Genomic DNA, 21835 nt, shown 5'->3' with positions numbered 1-21835 from the left:
CGACCCCTGCATCGGCAAGTGGACTCTCAACCACTGCGCCACCAGGGAAGCCCTAAAATAATACTTTTTTAATAAAATAAAAAGTTTATTTCTTTCCTGTGTAAAAGTATGAGCTGACCAGGTAGCTTTGCTAGAAAAAGTTGTCAGGGGCCCAAGCTCTTTCTAACCTGTTGCTCTGCCATCCTTATACAGCTCCATCTTGTGGACCAAGATGGCTGCTTCACTTCCTGCCATTACATGCCACAGGCTTTTAACTTAAAGGCTAAAATGTATGGGGGCGGGGAGTGGGCAGAATATTTGCAAGTGGTAGTAGGAGTTGGATTTTATTTTCAACCTTGGGTTTTAGAAAGTTATTTTTAATATCTTTACAAAATAAAGTAATTTCATCATTTCTGTTATGATTTCATGAACTTTTGATGATTCTGTTAGGTTCCTTCAGTTACATTTGGGAGAAGTAAGGTGGGTTGCTGTGACCCTCAAATATTGTGCTCATGGCCTATCACTTGCAGACCTAGGGACTGGTACTTTCCTTTTCTCTGTGTGTAAAAATGATTTACATTGTCCAAAATTACTTTCTTTTGAAAGTAATCAATGCCTAGCTCAACTTCCTCTTAAAGTATAAATAGGTTTCATTCAATCACAATCTCTTCTAATCATGCTGTATTCAAATTGTGCATTTTATACAATGGTACTTGCTTCTTACAAGCTTGTGAGAAACAAAATAACTCCCTGGAAGGCAAGACTACTTCCTGAGTCTGATGAACACGTTTGTATGTAGTTGATATTCAATAAATGTTTGTTCATTTGAAGTATATTTCATTTTTCAAGTAGAATAAAGAATTGAGTGGGGAGGTCAGAGGTAGGCCTATATTGCTTTACATGTAAAGTGTGGTCTATACTTTTGGCGAGTGTATTCATTTCTTACAAATCAACATATAAAAACATCAGTACCCGACAGAAAATGAGCAAAGGACATGGACTCATGGTGACAAAAGTACAAGCACAAACGGCTTCCATGAAAAGTATTTAACTTGTAATTAAAGAAATAAATACTTAAAGCAATTTGTTGGAATGCATCAGAGACATAAATATGTATACTCTTTGACCCTTTCTAGGAAGCTTCTGTGAAAATGGAGATGGAGTCAAAACTTTTTGATCACAATGTAATTTTATACTTGTGAAAAATTGGAAATAAAAATTACCCAATGGGGCTTCCCTGGTGGCGCAGTGGTTGAGAGTCTGCCTGCCGATGCAGGGGACACGGGTTGGTGCCCCGGTCCGGGAAGATCCCACATGCAGCGGAGCGGCTGGGCCTGTGAGCCATGGCCGCTGAGCCTGCGCGTCCGGAGCCTGTGCTCCGCAACGGGAGAGGCCCCAACAGTGAGAGGCCCGTGTACTGCAAAAAAAAAAAAAAAAATTACCCAATGGGGAAGAATGGTTTTATAAATTATGGCACACCCATCACAATAGGCTATATTTCAATCTTTTAAAAGGATTATTTTCAAAGGGTATTTAGTGATACAGGCTATTTAATGACAGAGAAAAATGATCATTATTTTTGTTACATGAGAAAAGTATAGAATAGTAACTGAGGAAATGCAGTGAGATTCCACTATACAACCTCTTAGAATGGCAAAAAACAAAACAAAAAGAAAAAGAAGAGAACACAAGTGATGGCAAGGATACAAAGCAACAGGACTCAAATCTTGCCAGTGGGAATGCAAATACAATAGCCATTTGGAAGACTGACAGTTTCTTATAAAATCCAACATACCTTTATTATATGACCTAGCAATCCCACTCCTAGATTGAAATTTTCCAGCAAGATATGAGAGCTCCATTAGCTTCTCTCTCTTGCCAGCATTTGGAATTATCCGTTTTTTAAAAAAAATTTTAGCCATTATAATGAGATATGAAGTGACATCTTATTATGGTTTTAATTTGCATTTCCCCCACAACTGCTGTATGCTTTTCTCATGAAAAGTGAAATGAAAACCTGTAGTCTCCCCTCTGCAAATATTTATAGCAGTTGTATTTGTAATCACCAAAAACTGGAAACAACCCAGATATCTCAACTGGGGAATGGATTTTTAAAAACCGAAGTATGTCCATACAATGTGACACAGGAACGAACCTCTTAGTCTAGGATAACATATAAGTATATTGGAAAAGGGACTATGAGATAATTACATACTAAGTTATCATAAGAAAAAAAACCAAATGAGCCATTGAGCATTGCATCATATAATCAAAACACACCAGAAAAAAAGTGGCCAAAGAGCAGATGAAAATGGTATTAAATATTTCAAAATAAAGCAAAGAGAAATTAAGGGAAAGATGAAACCTTTGAAGGAACCACACAAATCAGAAATAAAAGGAGCTCAGAGATGAGGTGAATAAGCTATATAGAAGGATGTGAAATGAGAGCTGGCAGAACTACAGAAAGAATTAGAAAAAAGGATATTTCTAATGATGATTAAATTAGAAAGAAAACAAGTGAATATACATCATAGAAAGCACAATAAGAGAAATAAAGAGTAGATAAGAGAAAATTGGAGAAAATCAAACAGATAAAGTTTTTTGAAAAGGGACCAAAAGAAAGTGACAAGACAGGGACTTCCCTGGTGGTCCAGTGGTTAAGACTCCACACTCCCAATGCAGAGGGCCTGGGTTCGATCCCTGGTCAGGGAGCTAGATCTTGCATGCCTCAACTAAAGATCCCGCATGGCACAACAAAGATCCCACGAAGATCCAATGTGCTGTGACTAAGAGCTGGCGCAGGCAAATAAATATTTTTTTAAAGAAAAGAAAGTGACAAGACAAAAAGAGCCAAAATAAGTGTATTAGGAGTGTATTTGGTTTTGTTAAACCAAAGCATAGAGGTGATGGTTATGTAACATTAACAAGTATATTGTGAATATACTTAATGCCACTGGATTGTATACTTAAAAATGTTTAAAATGGTACATTTTATGCTCTTTATTTTGTTGTTTATTATTGTTGTTTATTTTACCATGATAAAAAAATTGTAAACCAATGCAGTGGAACAGAACAACTATTAGAACTATAATTCAGGAAAACTTTAAAGAAGGTTTAAGTCTATATACGTTGAAAGGCACACTGTGCATCTGGGGAATTCAACCCAGAACAGTCAGTTAACACAGAAGGATTCTTGTAGAATTGTTGGATTTTAAAAATAAAGAAAAAAAAATCTTTCTGCACCCATGGAAAAAAGACCAAGTAAACCTGGAAAGAAAATTAGACTGGATTAGATTTTTTTAATATAAAAATTTATTTTTATTTATTATTTTTGGCTGTGTTGGGTCTTCATTGCTGTGCGCGGGCTTTCTCTAGTTGCAGTGAGCGGGGGCTACTCTTCGTTGCGGTGTGCGGGCTTCTCATTGTGGTGGCTTCTCTTGTTGCGGAGCACAGGCTCTAAGTGCACAGGCTTCAGTAGACGTGGCGCATGGACTCAGTAGTTGTGGCTCACGGGCTTAGTTGCTCCGCGGCATGTGGGATCTTCCTGGACCAGGGCTCAAACCTGTGTGCCCTGCATTGGCAGGCAGATTCTTAACCACTGCGCCACCAGGGAAGCCCTGGATTCGATTTTTTTAGCAGCAACATTTCATGCCAGATAATAACAAAGCAACATTTTTTAAATATTCAGGAAATAAATATTCCATATCTCACCAAATTATACTTCAAGAATTCAGGCCATTAACAAGCATATATGAACATGAAACAACTCAAAGAATATTGTTCCTATGAATCTTTCTTGAAGAATATACTAGAGAACAAATTTCAGACAACCAGGAAATGACTGGAGAATCTTTGACATGAGGTCAGGTGGTAAGCACTGAGTATATCTTGTGTAGCACTAAGATTGTAAGATGGGAATAATTGTGGTAGAATGGTATGTAAATGTTGTATAATCTGATGATGTAGAAATAGCATAGCCCACAGAAAAAGGGAGTATAAGTAAAAAGTAGAATTAAGTGGTTGTTTGCCTCGTAGGAATTAGCTGTAAGGAAAAGGATAGCACTTGAAGCTGACTGATGGACATAAACATACTATAAATAAGTATGTATACTTAGATGTGTAAGATAAAACGCTAATAAAAGTAATACCAGTGATCAAAACTAGGTGATGGGGGAGAAGAGGAAGTTACTAATTTTGTTACTGCTAATTGCAGGGAACTAACAGTATCTTAAAAAGAGGGGAGGGGAATGAAGAGTATTGTATAAAGATATTACTATAGAGTTAACCCCAATAACAAAAACTTTCCTAAATACTAAAAGAAATACCTACCCTAAAAAGAGCAAAGAGAGCTATGTAATGATATGCACACATTTTCTATATGTATTTATTTTCTATATGTACTTATCTGTACACACACACAAAATGAACATGAATCATTATCACAACACTAAATCTATCAGGTGTATTAATAAATGTATATGGGCTCAACTTACTTAATGATCGCTGTATGCAAAAGATACAATTGTAAAAAGTATGAATAATAAAAGGAGTTCATAAGAAATGAAGGATAATTTTAAAATACCAATAATAGAGGGAAGAGTGAAAACATATCAGAAAAATGCAAATTTTAAAAAATGCAAGGTTCATCATCTTGGTATCAGACAAGCAGAGTTTAGTTCAAAAAGCATTAAGATGAAGGATACTATAAAATAGCCCATATAAAGCTAATGGTTATATTTACAATGAAGATTTTTAAAAATATCTATTTACCAAATGGCACATCAATAGTTTTCATAAAGTAAAAACTACTAGATGTAAAAAGGAATAGAAACCTGCTAATAATAGAAGACTTTAACACACCTCTCTCAAAATGTCAGGTTAAGTGGACCAAGAAAATTAGTCATTATTATACATAATCAGTAAGGTAGATCTTACAGATTTGTATCAAAGTTTGAATCCATTAATAGAGAATATGTTTTCTCAAATGCACATAGGACAGTTATAAAAATCTATTATGTATTAGACCACAAAGAATATATCAGTTCCAAAATATAAAAAGTCAAAATTTTGACCACATGTAATAAGACTAGAAAATAATTTTAAAAATTTAAAATTAAACCTGGGTCAAGTTTTCTGTTGGATGGTGGCAACTGTCTAAATCCAAATCTCTCCATACATCCTTTTAAAAAACCATACAGGGCTTCCCCGCTGGCGCAGTGGTTAAGAATCCACCTGCCAATGCTGGGGACACGGGTTCGAGCCCTGGTCTGGGAAGATCCCACATGCCGAGGAGCAACTAAGACCATGTGCCACAACTACTGAGCCTGCGCCCTAGAGCCTGTGAGCCACAACTACTGAAGCCCGCACGCCTAGAGCCCGTGCTCGACAACAAGAGAAGCCACCGCAGTGAGAAGCCCACACACCACAATGAAGAGTAGCCCCCACTTGCTGCAACTAGAGAAAGCACGTGCGGCAACGAAGACCCAATGCAGCCAAAAATAAATAAATTTATTTTTTAAAAAAACATACAGATCTGTAAGGAGAGCAAAGTATATCACCACCACCCTTGCCTAACTAATGTAATTTCAAATTATGGTTATGTAGGCAGATAAACTGAAATGCAGCAGACTCAGCTCTGGACCCCATGCTGAGGTGACAAGTGAGGTTGAGACTTCAGAACAGAAAAAAAGGAAGCAGGAACTGGTGTCAGTAGAATGCAAGTAAAATAACTCCAAAAAGAGAAAACCCCACCCTAAGGAGGGAAATACTAAGGTTTAAGACTCCTTAGACAAAAGGGACTTGAAAGTACACAGGATCAAAGAGGCCGTCTCAGAAAGGTATTGCTTCTGGGAACAGAATGACTTGGAAGGGTCACCATTTACCTGGAGGCTTGGTGGTAAAGAGAACAAAGAGGTAGTAGAAATTAAGGATCTTGGTGAAACAGAGTAGAAGATAGATGAACTCTTTTTCACCCAAAAAGGAGTCACTGATTTTTAAAAGTCTGTACTTTATTAAACCAACAGAAGGTGCTGTTGAACTAAAAAAATCCAGTATTTCTTCCAAATCCCTCACTCCTGTCTATGTACCGTTGTCAATTAGTTTAAGAAAATTGAAACCCTTCAAAATGAACAGAAAATGGCAGGCAACACCCATTATAAGGTTACTATAAGTAGAAAAAATAAAATGAGAATCAAAATATTTCAGCTGATGGAAAGTCTCCCCCAAAGCTTACTCAACTAAAGAGCTAAAGAAAACTACCTGAATTAAATACTCCTAACTGAAATACCTTTAAACAAGCATTTGCAGAGGTAAAGTCTCAAATTCAAGACAAAAAAAGAAGGGAAGAAATGGAAGGTGAATTTACTGAACTCAGGAAACGAAATGAAGACAAAAAATAATCATCTTTTAAAATGAAGCTGAAGTCCAAGATACCTAATGGAAAGAATATCAGGGGCATTGAGAAAAAATATGAAGACAGGCAAAAGAATGAAAATTAAATGAAGAAAGGTAAAAAGTCAGAGAGAAAATGATTTATATAGATGATATGTAAAATTAGAGTTCCTAAGAAGAAAAAAACAGTAGCTGAGGCAATATTTAAACTTAAATCCATGAAAACATTCTGGAAGTAACAGAAGATTTAAATCTATGTATTGAAAATGCTCCTTGTGTACTGGGAAAATTGATCCCAAGTAGTCAACACTAAGTCATGTCCTAATAAAACTATTGGACTTTGAAGATAATGAAAAGTACCTCTGGGCTTCCAGGCAGAAAGAAGAGGTTAGCAACAAACTTCTCAATGGCAACATACAAAGCAAAATAGGCATGGAACAAATTTAAAGTCTATGAAATTGTAAGCCAAGGATTTTATAACTATGACTCAATCTCAGAAGAAAATTAAAACTATGATAAATTCTACTATATTAAAAAAATATTTACATGGTGAAAAATGCCATGAACAAAGTCAAATGACAAACTGGGAAGAAATATTTGAATATACAGCAGAAAGAGCTCATTTCCTTAATGAAAATAACCTCCAAAAATCAAGGCAAATTACCATCAACCTGGTAGAAAAACAGGCCAAAGATATGAAAATAGATTTCATGGAAAAAAATGCAGATGACAAAACATATAAAAGATGTTCAACTTCAGTCATACAAAGAGAAATACAAATGAAACCTATTCTAAAAACCACAACTACACTAAAGCTTTTCTCACCAAAATCTGTAGTTATATAAAATATTCTATGGACTGTGGGGAAACAGGCACTTTGATGCATTTCTGGTGGGGATACAAAAGCAAAAAGCCCAGGAGGGAATTTAGTAGTATCTGGCAGAATCACATATGCGTGTGTCTTTTGACCCAGACATAGGAATCTGCTCTAAGGACACACTGGCATAAAATATAAACTGGCATTTGTATCAGTTTAGTCACAACAGAATTACTTGTATTAGCAAAAGATTGGAAATAACCAAAATGCCCATTAATAGGGAACTGATTAAAGTACATGCAACAATGGAATAATCTTCAGGTTGATGGTGTCCCTTCCAAGTCACCCTTTTCACGAGAAGGCATAAAGAGAATGTAGAAAGTCTCCATGTACCAGTATCGGGTGATCTGCAGAATATATTACAAAGTGGAAAAAACAAAGGCACTGAAGAGTAATCTATTAAATATGTAGAAGGAAGGAATGGGAAAGGTGCCAATGATAGAGTTCTCTAATTATAACTTGTTTACATGGTTTCAATCTTAGAATCATGTATGTTTACATATTCAAAAATTAAATTAAGTAAAAAGGTAGAAAGAGAAGAAAAATCTACAAAGGAGATAAATTTACATAACTATATAGAAGTTTGGTGACATAGCCACACAAGAAAAGCAACAATTTTAGTGACTTTAGAACATAGATTTTGGACTGTACATTGGCCCTCTGTATCTTCAGATTCTCCATCTGCAGAGTCAACCAACCACGGATCGAGAATATTCAGGGAAAAAAATTCCAGAAAGTTCCAAAAAGCAGAACTTGAATTTACCCCATACTGGCAACTATTTATATATCATGTACATTGTATTAGGTATTATAAGTAATCTAGAGATGATTTAAAGTACATGTGCATAGGATATATGCAAACCCTATGCCATTTTATATAAGGAACTTAAGCATCCGTGGATTTTGGTATCCATGAGGGGATGGAGCTGGAACCAATCCCCCATGGATACCAAGGGATAACTGTATCTTCTTAGCGGGGTATATTCAGTAGTATAATTGTTGTATTGCTTTTTTTTTTTTTTTTTTTTTTTTGCGGTACGCGGGCCTCTCACTGTTGTGGCCTCTTCCGTTGCGGAGCACAGGCTCCGGACGCGCAGGCTCAGCAGCCATGGCTCACGGGCCTAGCCGCTCCGCGGCATGTGGGATCTTCCCAGTCCCGGGCACGAGCCCGTGTCCCCTGCATCGGCAGGGAGACTCTCAACCACTGCACCACCAGGGAAGCCCATGTATTGCTATTTTTAAAGTATTTTATGTCTATTGTTGGGTAATATAAGTGTTGCAAAATGTTAATTGTTGAACAAAACCACAGTAGTTTATCAGGGCTATGACTTAGAAAATTTAGTCTGGAAAGTCCTTTGATAGATTGAGCAAAGTGGAAATGAAGTACAAAATTACACAGAAGGACAGCTAACATAACAGAGTATAGGTTATGCAGCAGGCTTTGTGCTGGGCACTATATATATGCTATATAATTTGGCTCGTGCAGCTACCCGTTGAGACTTGTGATATTATTTTCCTAAGAGGGATGTTGAGATTTAAACCCAGATCTATGTGATTCCAAAGCCTGTGTTTTTTCTACTACATTATTGCAGGATATACATCAAATATTGAGAAGAAAGAACATCCAGAGCTAAATGTTCTGTTTAAACCAGTAGTTGCTGCTCAGAAAATAAATAAAGATGCAGACCCAAAGTCAGTGGTTTATACGTTCTTCATGCAAGAGCATTGTATTAAAGGAGAGAGTGTAAGTTTTCTCTTATTTCTAATGGGAAAATGTAAGCATACACACATGCACACATACACGCCCTCATACTGATGTTGGAGATAGAAATTTTATAAAAGTTGCCATTGATGACTGAAATTAGTGACAGATGTGAACTAAAATTATGGCAAAGCAGAAAAGAAAAAATCTAGCAGGCATGGGTTTTCATGATGCCGTTAAAAGCAAAAAACCTTTCAAAGCTTCCCTTCGTGACACTTTAAAGCTCTTCTAAGCTTTGCACAACCTTTTTGTATTGGCCTTTAAGATACTAGTTTAGATAAGGTGGTTTCCTCCTGTGGAAGGTTAGGGCTGATAGAGATTTCAGTGGTGCTAGAGTTCTCCTCATCTAAGCCACCCCTTCACATTTATACTGGTTTTCCCTAATGATGAAATATTTTTATTTGGTTCAGTACTAATTTTTAAAAAGTCTGCCACTTGAAGTAATTGGGGTAGGGAGATATTCCTATTTTAATTTGATTCATTTGTATATGATTCTGATGGAAATTCAATTTATAATTCTATGTACATGATAATAAGGAAAATGTTGAAATTTCTATAAAGATTTTTTAAATTAATTTTTAAGCTTTTCTTTTTGTCAGAAGCTGTGTTGATCAGTGACTTTGGTGAAGGCTGAGAAAGTTGAAGAAAATTTGCAGATGATACACAACTTCTAAGGTAAGCTAATATAATAACTCAGTCAAGATTATAAGTACCCTTGACAGACTTATAGACTACAGTTAACACACTAAAATAAAATTTACAGGAGTAATTATTATATCCTGATTTAAATTTTACAAAGCAATTGTAGAAGTATTAAATAGACTTCCATTTCTGGCAGTATGATAGACAAGACATCCACCAAATATGTAAAATACTAGATTCAGTATTTTAAAAATCCTTTAAAATGAATGGATAAACCTATAAGAAAATAAGGGAAACTTTCTGGGGCTAGAAACCAAGCAAGTATATTCTGTGAGGTAAACGAGTGCTGAAATCACTGAATACTTTGGGGGCATCCATCATTCTATGGGGCCATAGAAACTTGTGCATGGAGAAGAATGGAGACGGAGGAAAATTCCCTGCGTTCTGCAAAGTGAAGGGGGCCTATCAGAGACCATCCTGGAGAGGCATACAGCTCTGGGTGGAGTTAGAATCCCCCTGAATAATTCCTGCTTACATTCACTTGGATTTGATGCCTTATTTTATACTATTTTCATGATCCTTAAACTCTACAAATTGAGAGTTTTAATTTAAAATAGACTTGGGTCTGTAACACTCTTCAGTACCTGCCAGAAACAAATCACAAATCCTCCATGGAAGGAATTATCAACCTAGTTATCAAATAATCATAGTTAAAATTCTAACAAATAAACTCATTTTTTTAAAAAAAATCACAAAACATACAAGGGGAAAAAATCAAAACACTATGAGCAAGAGTCAGCAGAAATCACAACTGAAACAGATCTACAGATATTTCAGCTATTAGAAATATCCAATACATAAGATAAATATATTTAATAAATAAAAGAGGGATTCTAACCAAATGTAAAATAGATAGCTAGTGGGAAGCAGCCACATAGCACAGGGAGATCAGCTCCGTGCTTTTTTTTTTTTTTAAATAAATTTATTCATTTATTTATTGGCTGCATTGGGTCTCCGTTGCTGTGCGCGGGCTTTCCCTAGTTGCAGTGAGTGGGGGCTACTCTTTGTTGCGGTGTGCAGGCTTCTCATTGCAGTGACTTCTCTCATTGTGGAGCACGGGCTCTAGGCGTGCAGGCTTCAGTAGTTGTGGCACACAGGCTTAGTTGCTCTGCGGCATGTGGGATCCTGCTGGACCAGAGCTCAAACCCGTGTACCCTGCATTGGCAGGCAGATTCTTAATCACTGCGCCACCAGGGAAGTCCCCAGCTCGGTGCTTTGTGACCACCTAGAGGAGTGGGATAGAGAGGGTGGGAGGGAGACACAAGAGGGAGGAGATATGGGGATATATGTATATGTATAGCTGATTCACTTTGTTATACAGCCTAAACTAACACACCATTGTAAAGCAATTATACTCCAATAAAGATGTTTAAAAAAAGAGGGATTCTAAAACATAAATAAAGAGTAATAGACTATAAAAATGACAAGGCACATTAAAATAAGAATGAATTAGACTATCAGAAATGAAAAATCCCATAATAGAACTTAAAAATTAAATAATATGTTAAACCAGCATATAAGGCACAGTTAAAAAGAGTAAGAAACTATAGTTGACCCTTGAACAACACAGGTTTGAATTGCATGGGTCCACTTATGTGTGAATTTTTTTCAGTAAATACGTACTTGAGTACTACATGATCTGCAATTGGTTGAATCCACAGATGTGGTTACCACAGTTATGGAAAGCTGATTGTAAAGTTAAACATAGATTTTTGACTGTTGGTGGTTGGTACCCCTAAACCTCAAGTTGTTCAAGGGTCAACTGTGCATGGAAGGCCATACACAGAGAAAAAAGATATAGGAAAAATAAAAGAGATGGCGAGATGATTTAATCAGAGTAGCAGGATACAATTTATGAAGAAAGTTAGTACTAAAGTAGAACACTTCAGAGTAACCTAAGATAAGCTTCTCTAGAGAGAAAGCATCATCCCCTTTGTACGGGCAGGAATAAAAAAACAAAACCGGAACTAATTTGTTTTTAATGGGTTCCCCAACTCATCACTTAAAAGTCAGCACTTCCTCTTTGTCTTACTTTTTTATTCAAGACAAAGAATATAGTAGAACAGGAATGTGATTCATAATTTTAAAAAATCAATTGGAGATTTATTCACAAATATTTGCTGAGGATAAAGCAGTGAACAAAACACAAACGTTCCCTTCCTTCACATTAGCTTATGTTCTAGTGTCATTAAAGTTGTCAGTTACGAAGTAAAAATCAGGACAACAGCAAACTTATTCCTTTCCTTTTCACTCATAACTTTCCTCAACATGGGGTTATAATGGAAACTCAGGGGCATGCAGAGTTCACCATAGTCATAGAATACAACAGTGTAGAGTGTATACATTATATATATCAGAGCCTACATTTTAAAAAATGCCTATTTCTTGTGTCAAAAAAGTTAAAAATGCCTGTTTATAGAGAAACGTAGCTGCTGCTTTTAAAAAAAGAAACATTTTTTTCCACTTATGAATGCTATGGTTGAAAACTTGATTTTTTTCTTTCTAAACATTTGTTGAGTGACTAATTACTGAAACCCTTAAGAATGAATTGGATGCTACAACAGCTGCTCTTTTGGGATTAGGTGATGTTCTTCAGGGAATTCATGCCTGAATCTACTGTATACAATTTTTAGGTGCTTTATTCAACCAGTGCCAGTGGCATTTCGTCTTTTAACCTTGGCACTCCAGTTATACTTTCTCTTGCACTTGGGAGGGTAGCCACATTTGCCACAGATCGACTTATGTCGGTGGTAGGCCTTAGAGCCACAATAGCGGCACAGCATGTGTGTCTTATTGCTATGCTTTGCAAATGATGACATTCCCTTCCTCATCTCGCTTCTGATCATTACAGAAAAGAATAAAAGAAGAAAAAGTAATCAATCCTAACACCCAAAGAAAATTACTTCTAAAATTTCATTGTACTTCCTTCTAATTTTATCTATGTAAAATTATATGTGTGTATGGACACACAAATGGTTGTGTGTATGTATATAATTTAAAAGTGAATTTGAGGGACTTCCCTGGTGGTCCAGTGGGTAGGACTCCACCCTCCCACTGCAGGGGACATGGGTTCGAGCCCTGGTCCAGGAAGATCCCACATGCCATGGAGCAACTAAGCCCGTGTGGCACAACTACTGAGGCTGCTCTCTAGAGCCCACGTGCCACAATTACTGAACCCACATGCCACAGCTACTGAAGCCCATGCACCTAGAGCCCGTGCTCTGCAACAAGAGAAGCCACCACAATGAGAAGCCTGCACACCGCCAGAAGAGTAGCCCCCACTCGCCACAACTAGAGAAAGCCTGTGTGCAGCAACGAAGACCCAATGCAGCCAAAAAACTTAATTAATTAAAAAAAAAAAAGAACGAGCACAGCCACAATAAATTAAAAAACCAAAAAAAAAACCCGAGGGGGTAATCAGCTGTGTCAGATGAGTGAATCAAAGGGATGGATAGTGTTTCAAAGCAACACTAATAAACTGCTCACATTTAAAAAATAAATAAATAAAAGTGAATTTGAAATACTCATATTTATTCTATTTTTTAATTTTTATTTAACATATTTTTCTTATATGAATATATGACACTTTAAAATATTATTTTGACACCTCTATTAAATTCTATTATAAGATGGTAGCATAGCATAATTTATTCAGCCATTTCTTTTTGTAAACATTCCAGGCTTTCCTATTATAAATAACATTACGATAACATCATTGACTATCTGGCCATATCTCTGATTATTTTCTCAGGATAGCTTTCTGTTAGTAGAAATAGTCTGTTAAAGAGCATGAATATTCTGATAAATTGTTTTCTAGATATATTCTTAGTGTTTTTTTTCTACACAGCAGCATATGAGATTTTGTCTCACCACATTCTTGCCAATGATAGTTTATATTTTAAAAAATCTTTCTTCTATTTCTTAGGAAGACTGGTTCTGTTTCTTGTAACAGTTATGCTTCTTTTACTAAGGTGAAAACTTTTCATCTGTATTTTTGATTTTGTATTGAGATGGAGAAATTGTCGGTCTTTTAGTAGTTGGCACAAGAATTTTTGTTTTTGCAGAAAATGCTGAATTTGTTTGGAAGAAATGCCTTGATAATTCATTTGTGATGAATACTGAGTCTACAAGGGTCTTGTTCAAGTGTGAGAAGATGATTGTTAAATTGCTTTTTTTTTTTTTTTTTTGCGGTACGCGGGCCTCTCACTGCTGTGCCCTCTCCCGTTGCGGAGCACAGTCTCCAGATGCACAGGCTCAGCGGCCATGGCTCACGGGGCCCAGCCGCTCCGCGGCATGTGGGATCCTCCCAGACCAGGGCACGAACCCGTGTCCCCTGCATCGGCAGGCAGACTCTCAACCACTGCGCCACCAGGGAAGCCCTAAAAGATATATTTTTAAAGAATTAATATAGCAAGAAAAAGTACACTAGTTCGTATTTTATTTGTAAAACGAGATAGCATTCTGTGTTTGCATTTATTAAAGGTATTTTTCTGTGGTCAGTAGTTATTAATAGATTATAATCATTTCTCCTATTCTAGATCATGTTTTATAAGTCTTCAGAGTTATGGTAAAATGTGTTTTATAAAGATAATGAAATCCAACTGTAGTTACTGAACTAATTCCATAGAGATTTTTCCATTCAGTGGATATGTTTTATTATAATTCTATGTGTTGTTTGCTGTCAATGTCTTTGTTTGAGTCTGAAAATTAAATATCTTGTCAAAAAGTACTTTCCATTAGCAACAATCTTCAAAATGTAGAAAGAGATCATTTGAGACTAGTTTCCCGTGACATTTTATTATTATTTTTTTGTGAATGAAAACATATTATTTAAAGTCCTACAATGAGATGAAGGATGTTGGTTGAGTTTGACTTTCCTTTCATTAAAGACTTCAGAAAAGGCTATTCGCTATTTGAAATTCTAGCCCCCAAGATCTCATGTAATAGCAAGTGTGCTAGAATCCAGGTGAGATGCTGGCAGACAGAGCTCTCTCATGGCCATCTCCTAGGTAGAGGAGATTCCTTACTGTAAGTCACTACTGATAAGTTGTTTGCGTGACTGCTGGGGGACAGATTTACAGAGTTCTGTGAGAGTCTATTCTCATCTTGCTCGGTTTGGTCAGGAGTGGGAGACCATGTGTTTTTGCTGATCGAGTCGAACCTGGAACCCCCAGGGTCTTTTAAGTTGTTTTCATCTGATTGTTGGTTCTTTTGGGGAGAGGCAAACGGGTTGAAGTTTCTTCTACCCTGTGATGTGACTGTGTGTTGAACTCTGTTTCAAAAGATGACAGCTGCTGTGTTACTCCTAAAAGTCCACCCACCTCCACACTGAGAATGACCCAGATGACATCTATATAGTAGAGTCCTGTAGCAGTGCACATCTGTCACTGTCCCTGATCCATTCCTGCTCTGCTGGGGCTGCACATCTGGACGCTGACATCTGCAATCACTTGGGGCTCTAGCGATCTCACCATTACCATGTTCACATGTCCAAATTGGTCTTCCCTGACATATTTAAAACAAACCCCTGGAGGCCAGGCCTCTGCCCCAGAATTTTGGATCTGCCATGTTTTTATAAATTGAGTATCAGGAGGTATCAACTCCCCTTCTCCTATGGTGACATCTTCAACAAAGGACATAGAGGGCACACTGATGTTTGGGCTCTCAAAGTCATAATAGGCGCCAATTGCTGCTTGTAGGTTCCAGTTGGTCATGTCCAGGAAGAGGGCGCTGACGGCCGGGTTGAGCTGGAAGCCGAGCAACCGCTGGAACTCGGAGATGAGCACGTCCTTGTCGGTGGTGCCCAGGCAGCTGAACTTCTGCATCAGCTCGGGGTCCAGGCTCATGCCCATGCCCTCCATGGCTGGGGCCGGACACTCGTTTCCCTTCCTCCTCACAACTGAGCCGACGCCGGGCCGGGGCCCGGGAGGGGGCCCGTTGCTAGCTGGCGCTGCGACCCCGCTCCTCGGAGGTAGGCCCCTCAGTGCCCCCGCCAACGCCTCCTCTCGCTTCTCCTTCCCAGGACATTTTAAACTGAATAATTTATAACTCAAGGTCTTCTGTCCCTTTATTCAACCTAATTCTCTCTTTGTCCTTTCTGTGTTCTTTTTAGATCCTGTTTTCCTTCTTGGTTCTAGAGCACCAGCTTACAAATTGTACTTTTAAAGAGTTACAACAGAAATAATATGATTTTCCAACATAAAATTTTTTGTATAGCTCTGATTTCAATAATTTGTAGCAAAGTGAAAGTTTGTAAAAACTCAGAAAATTGGAAGATGACGTACTTTATAAAAAGAGAACGAACATGTGTCAGTTCTTGATAGGATGAGAGTTGTTCTTTCATTAAAAGCTATGTTGTGTTCTTAATTGATTCAAGGAAGAACTTTTCATACAAGTGTCAACTGTGGAAAAAAACAGAAAATAGATCCAGCAAAGAAGGGCAGGGAAATAAGAGAGTCATTACCATCTGACTATGGTTACGGCACTAAGCCCATTTTTGTTGGTTATGATGATATTGTATTGATATATTGTATCTGAGGATTCCATGACTTCTTTCTTACCTCATTCTTTGTTATTCCTTGAATTGGGAAGTTGGAGGAATACCATAGCACGTATTTCACCTGGTTATTGTTTGTGGTGCTATTGTAAGTGGAATTGTAACTATTGAGCTTAGAATTTGATGTATGCAAGTTATAGCCTTTAGCTTTTCTTCTTACTACATTTATATGATTTTTTTAAATTATTATTTATTTATTTATTTTGGTACACCTTCATTTCTTTTTTTTAAAAATTAACTTATTTATTTATTCATTTTTGTCTCTGTCGGGTCTTCATTGCTGTGCAGGCTTTCTCTAGTTGCAGCGAGTGGGAGCTACTCTTCATTTGCGGTGCACAGGCTTCTCACTGCGGTGGCTTCTCTTGTTGTGGTCGCGGAGCACGGGCTCTAGGTGCTCGGGCTTCAGTAGTTGTGGCTCACAGGCTCTAGAGTGCAGGCTCAGTAGTTGTGGTGCACGGGCTTAGTTGCTCCGCAGCATGTGGGATCTTCCCAACCAGGGATTGAACCCGTGTCCTCTGCATTGGCAGGCGGATTCTTTTTATTTCCTTTTTATTCATTTATTTATTTATTTATTTATTTAATTTATTTTGGTTTTGGCTGTGTTGAGTCTTCGTTGCTGTGCTCAGGCTTTCTCTAGTTGCAGTGAGTGGGGGCTACTCTTCATTGTGGTGTGCAGGCTTCTCACTGCAGTGGCTTCTCTTGTTGCAGAACACGGGCTCTAGGTGCGCAGGCTTCAGTAGTTGTGGTTCTTGGGCTCTAGAGCACAGGTTCAGTGGCTGTGGCACATGGGCTTAGTTGTTCCGCGACATGTGGGATCTTCCCAACCAGGGATTGAACCCATGTCCCCTGCATTGGCAGGCAGATTCTTAACCACTGTGCCACCAGGGAAGTCCCTATATGATTTTTGATAACATCAATTTTCACTCTGCTCAAATGCACATTCTATTACTCCACTATTATTCTCTTCAGATGATCTTGAGTTCTTCTTTTCTGAGAAAATGGAAGCAATCATGTGCTTTCTAACTTCATTTCTCTTTACCTGGACAGTTTATTTTACTCATACTTTCTCTTCCTTTTTCATTTTAGAAAGATATATATCATTCTTCTTGGGGGTTAAACTTTCCACTTATGTTCTTGGTCCCATCTTCCGTTGTGGGCTTAAGACTCTTGCCTCACTAATTATCCTCTTATCTTGCATCTTTCTGATATCTGTTCCACCCAATCTACTGAGAGTTTAAAAAAAAAGAGCAAGCAAGCAAGCAACAAAAATACCTTTCATTAGTCCTTCAAGCTCTCCTTCTGTTCCTTATCAAAACACTCGGAAACAGTAATATATGCTCATGCCTCCATTACCTCATCCCTAACCTCTTACAATCCTAATTTTGCCCCGGAATATTTGTTGTGTGTCAGGGACTACTACTCCAACCTCTCATCCAGTGTTCAAGGCAAGTCAGTTGAGCCATGCTACCTGGATCAGAACGAATATTACCAGTTTCCCAGAAGGACTGGCTTGGAGTCCTCTGCCTGCTTTATGCTTTGCTGTAGTACCGTATGCTCTGGTGATCCCAGCCTGGCTTTGGCCTCTCTATCAGCCTATGTCTTTAGGATTTTAGGGGAATATGAATTCTTAAAGGTCCTTTTCCTTGTCCTAAGTGGTTCTCTGAATATCCCTATTTCCCCTGATACCTTTGGTTTGTAAGAATTGAAAGAGGGCCTTAGAAATTAGATTACAGGTTTAGGCAGGATGCTCATCACTGCTCTACAGTATTCCATATTGTTGCACACTTCGTATTCTTGATGCTCTCCTTTTTGTTCATAGTGATAGTATACTTTTCTGGTTCTCCTGTCCTTCTCTAACTACTGTTTCTTTAGTCAGTTTTTTCTATCACAACTTATAGATGTTCCTTAAAGGTTTGTTCTTGGCTTTCTTTTTGGTTTCTCATATTGCACTGGCAGAATGAGTGACCCCCAATATATCTCTGGCTCTGTTTTCTCTCCAAGTTCTATTCTATGTGTTCAACTGCCTCTGTAGGCATCTATATCCAGAAGTCTTGCTGGCACCTCAAACTTGTTACATATCAAGCAACTGGTTATTTTGCAAAAATTTGTTTTTCCTTCATTGGTCCTTATTTATTTTGAAAATATTACCCATCTACTCTTTCACACAGGCATGGAAACTCATCATATTGTCTCTTCTCTCAATTACCATCTACATTTATTCAGGTGCCAAACCTATTGTCTCTGATACTCACGTAGACTGCCTAGTTACTTTCATTGCCATCCTAGACTAGTGCAATTGCCTTTAATTTCATCTCCTCCTGTTTCTCTGCCTTCTTGATTCTTCTTATACACTGCCACATTCATATTCATGAAAGAGAGTTTGATTACATCATGGCTCCCTTTTGCCTACAAATTAACAGTTAAACTCATTAACCTAGTATTAAAGCTCTTCATAATCTGATCCCCACCTGTTTTTTTTCAGTTTTTTTTAGTGTCATTCACCTAGCATTTGCTTCTGATAAGCTAAATTATTGCTTGTTATTTATATCTTGTACTTCCTAATACTGTGTTCTTATCTCCATGTGACCAAATCATACCCATCATTCAAAACTGAATTCAATGCACCTTTTCTATGAAACCTTCTGTGATTCCTCAAGGTATGTTTTTTTTTTGGCTCTTCTGAATTTTTTGGTATTTCATTAGTCTTTTCATTTGTAATTCATAACTTTTTGCCTTACGCTCTAGTTATTTTTAGTACATGTCTTATATCCCCTAATAAAATATGAATTTCTTATTTTACTCCGTACCCCCAAAGAGCAGATTTTCCTCAGATGGTTGGACGAATGAATCCTATACATTGAAGTGATAAGAAAGTTGTAACAGAGCCTTGCCATTGTCAAGTGTTCAGGGCCATTGCATTTAGTTGTATGGCTTGCCCACTGCCCAAAGCCTCCTGGCCAGGGAAGTGAGTGGGGCCTGAAATCCAGCTCACATCCCCACTTCTGTCACATCAAACTATGTGCCAGGCTGGTGCAGGGCTGCATCTGCCTGTGAAAAGGGTACTTGTTCTTTGTATGAAGGTGCTATCTGCTGGTTAATCTATGCGCCTGCTTGACTGCACCTGTCCCTTTTTCTGACTTTTACCAAAGTACCATATAAGCTAGTAGCAACCCTGAAAGTATGGACAGTATTAATTGAAGTTCATTATGAAAACTACTTTGTGTCACATAGAAAATACCCTCAAAATGTTTGTTAGAATGAAAGATGTGGATTAATCGAGTGTAAAATAAAGCATTGTTATAGAGCATCTCCTTGATAATTTGCTATTAATCTCAAATTCACAAATATTCTGGAATCCCTGCACCGCTTCTGGAACCTCTGAGACTTCTTGTAATTTTCTTACTTAGATCAAATGGTTAAGGGTCCCGTTTCCCTTGCCCCCACCCCAACTCTGTCTTTTGCTTAGAGTAAATTAGACTAAACTCCAGGGTTTCTGTACTCCTATCCTATGCTTTTTAAAAATGCTGCATTCAGGGAATTCCCTGACGGTCCAGTGGTCAGGACTCTGTGATTTCACTGCCGAGGGCCCGGGTTCAGTCCCTGCTCAGGGAACTAAGATCCCACAGGCCTCGTGGTGTGGCCAAAAAAAAAAAAAAAAGCTGCACTCAAAATTCTTTTAACGGAATTCTTTTGGTCTAGTTGGTATATAAGACAAACTTTAAAGTCCTTAAACACATAGTCAATGACTTGTTGGTGTGTGGGTTATGAGTATCTATGGAGCACCTACTATAGCACTTTGCATCTACTAAGTGTTTTGTAAATGAGGTTGACTACAAACTGCTTGTGACTCCTCCAGTGGATCTGCCCCATTCAGGAGTAGTGATAGAGCAACTGCAAGTTGGATGATGTACTTTAAATATATGCTAGAGTTTTTTTGTTGTTGTTGTTTGTTTTTTATGAGTGGAGCAGAGTGTCTAACATTTAACAGTTAACTGAGTGAGGCATGTATGTATATTATTTCACTTGATGCTCACAACTAGTCCTGGAGTACATACTGTTATCTCCAATTTAAAGATATGTTACTTACGTACAATCTGTTTTCATTCAAATCTGGGTCTGCCTAATTTCAAAGATTTTATGGACTGTGAAACTAGGCACTTGATATGAGAACAGTGTTCAGAATAGTTTATCACATAAAGGCCTTCAGAGACTATATATCTATATTTATTTGTTACTAAATAGATATACGTAGAGATATATTTTATCTTGGCATTAGGGAAACAAGGCAGTCATTCCTTGGACTGGCATAGTAGATGTTACTGCTGAGGGCCAAATATTGCAGCTGCCACTGCAGTGCAGTACCAGTAGGGGGCCAGAGTAGTGCTAGAAAGTGAGAAAAAGATTGATGGTCTCAGCTTTGAGAGATTGCTCTGACATTTTGGAAATACAGCCAACGGGCAGGGGTGTCACCTAAATTTTGTAATTCAAGCTTCCTCCTTCCTAAAAAAAGCAGAAGGCGGAGATGGAAGCAGAATTAGTATAAGAGAGAAAACAGACTAATGAAGAAGCTTTGTTATCTTGCTGAAGTTAAGAACTTTTAAAGATTTCCAAATTTGGCCAAGGATTAGCAATTAATGGACAATTGGAAATGTGTTTTCATTCTATCAATTAACCCCTATTTCAGTGCAACTTGGACACCTCTAAAGCATTTGTCCTCTGGCATTTCTTCTGTATTCTGCTTTTATGAAAGCAATTTGAGTATCTTTAAGCAAGTTCCAGGGCCACGATGTTAATTCTGTCTGAAATGGGAATTATGAGAAGAACTAGAGATATCTATGGTACATGGATAGCATGACAAACTCCTAAGATAATAAATAGATTCTTTGCTTTGGGTCTCCCTTTTTGGCATAAGACTATTGAAGAAAAGTCAAATGTTATTCCTGGGCTACCTGAAGTTGTAGCTGTGGTATTTTGTACCTATACTGTAATCTTTAGGAAGAGAGAAAAATAGAAACAAAAGCATAGATGAGAAGTGAGGAGAAAAAAACAGTGAATGGAAGCAACCTAAGTGTCCATCGACAGATGAATGGCTAAAGAAGATGTGGCACATATATACAATGGAATATTACTCAGCCATAAAAAGAAATAAAATTGAGTTATTTGTAGCGAGGTGGATGGACCTAGAGTCTGTCATACAGAGTGAAGTAAGTCAGAAAGAGAAAAACAAATACCGTATGCTAACACATATATATGGAATCTAAAAAAAAAAAAAAAATGGTTCTCGTGAACCTAGGGGCAGGACAGGAATAAAGACCAGACATAGAGAATGGACTTGAGGACATGGGGAGGGGAAGGGTAAGCTGGGACGAAGTAAGAGTGTAACATTGACATATATACACTACCAGATGTAAAATAGATAGCTAGTGGAAAGCAGCTGCATGGCACAGGGAGATCAGCTTGGTGCTTTGCAACTACCTAGAGGGGTGGGATAAGGAGGGTGGGAGGGAGACGAAAGAGGGAGAGGATAAGGGGATATTGATATGCATATAGCTGATTCACTTTGTTATAC

General features: G+C 37.8%; 2 protein-coding genes and 1 pseudogene across 6 annotated transcripts in view; 1 reads left to right on the top strand and 2 right to left on the bottom strand.

Annotated features, from left to right (window-relative positions):
- Positions 1–21835, top strand: part of CAB39L (calcium binding protein 39 like) — a 96480-nt gene that overhangs the window by 5876 nt on the left and 68769 nt on the right. For 3 of the 5 annotated variants that reach the window (XM_024755600.1, XM_024755595.1, XM_024755599.1), the window contains exon 2: positions 9608–9683. The gene's annotated coding sequence lies outside the window, so the exon portion shown is untranslated. Of the gene's footprint in view, positions 1–8926; positions 8991–9607; positions 9684–21835 lie in introns of those variants that run through there. The other 2 variants (XM_024755597.1, XM_024755596.1) reach the window with 2 other exon arrangements.
- On the bottom strand, positions 7504–12541 carry LOC112406681 (60S ribosomal protein L37 pseudogene; annotated as a pseudogene).
- LOC112406680 (uncharacterized protein C6orf106 homolog) lies at positions 14703–15571 on the bottom strand. The gene is given in 3 exon segments (XM_024755632.1): positions 14703–14950; positions 14953–15062; positions 15261–15571. Coding segments are annotated over 3 exon segments (669 nt in total).

The sequence above is a fragment of the Neophocaena asiaeorientalis genome, unplaced genomic scaffold, assembly GCF_003031525.2.
Source record: "Neophocaena asiaeorientalis asiaeorientalis breed wild unplaced genomic scaffold, Neophocaena_asiaeorientalis_V1.1 scaffold59, whole genome shotgun sequence".
Lineage (NCBI taxonomy): Eukaryota > Metazoa > Chordata > Mammalia > Artiodactyla > Phocoenidae > Neophocaena > Neophocaena asiaeorientalis.
Note: the sequence above shows the minus strand (reverse complement) of the source record. Positions and strands in the feature narration are given on the sequence as shown.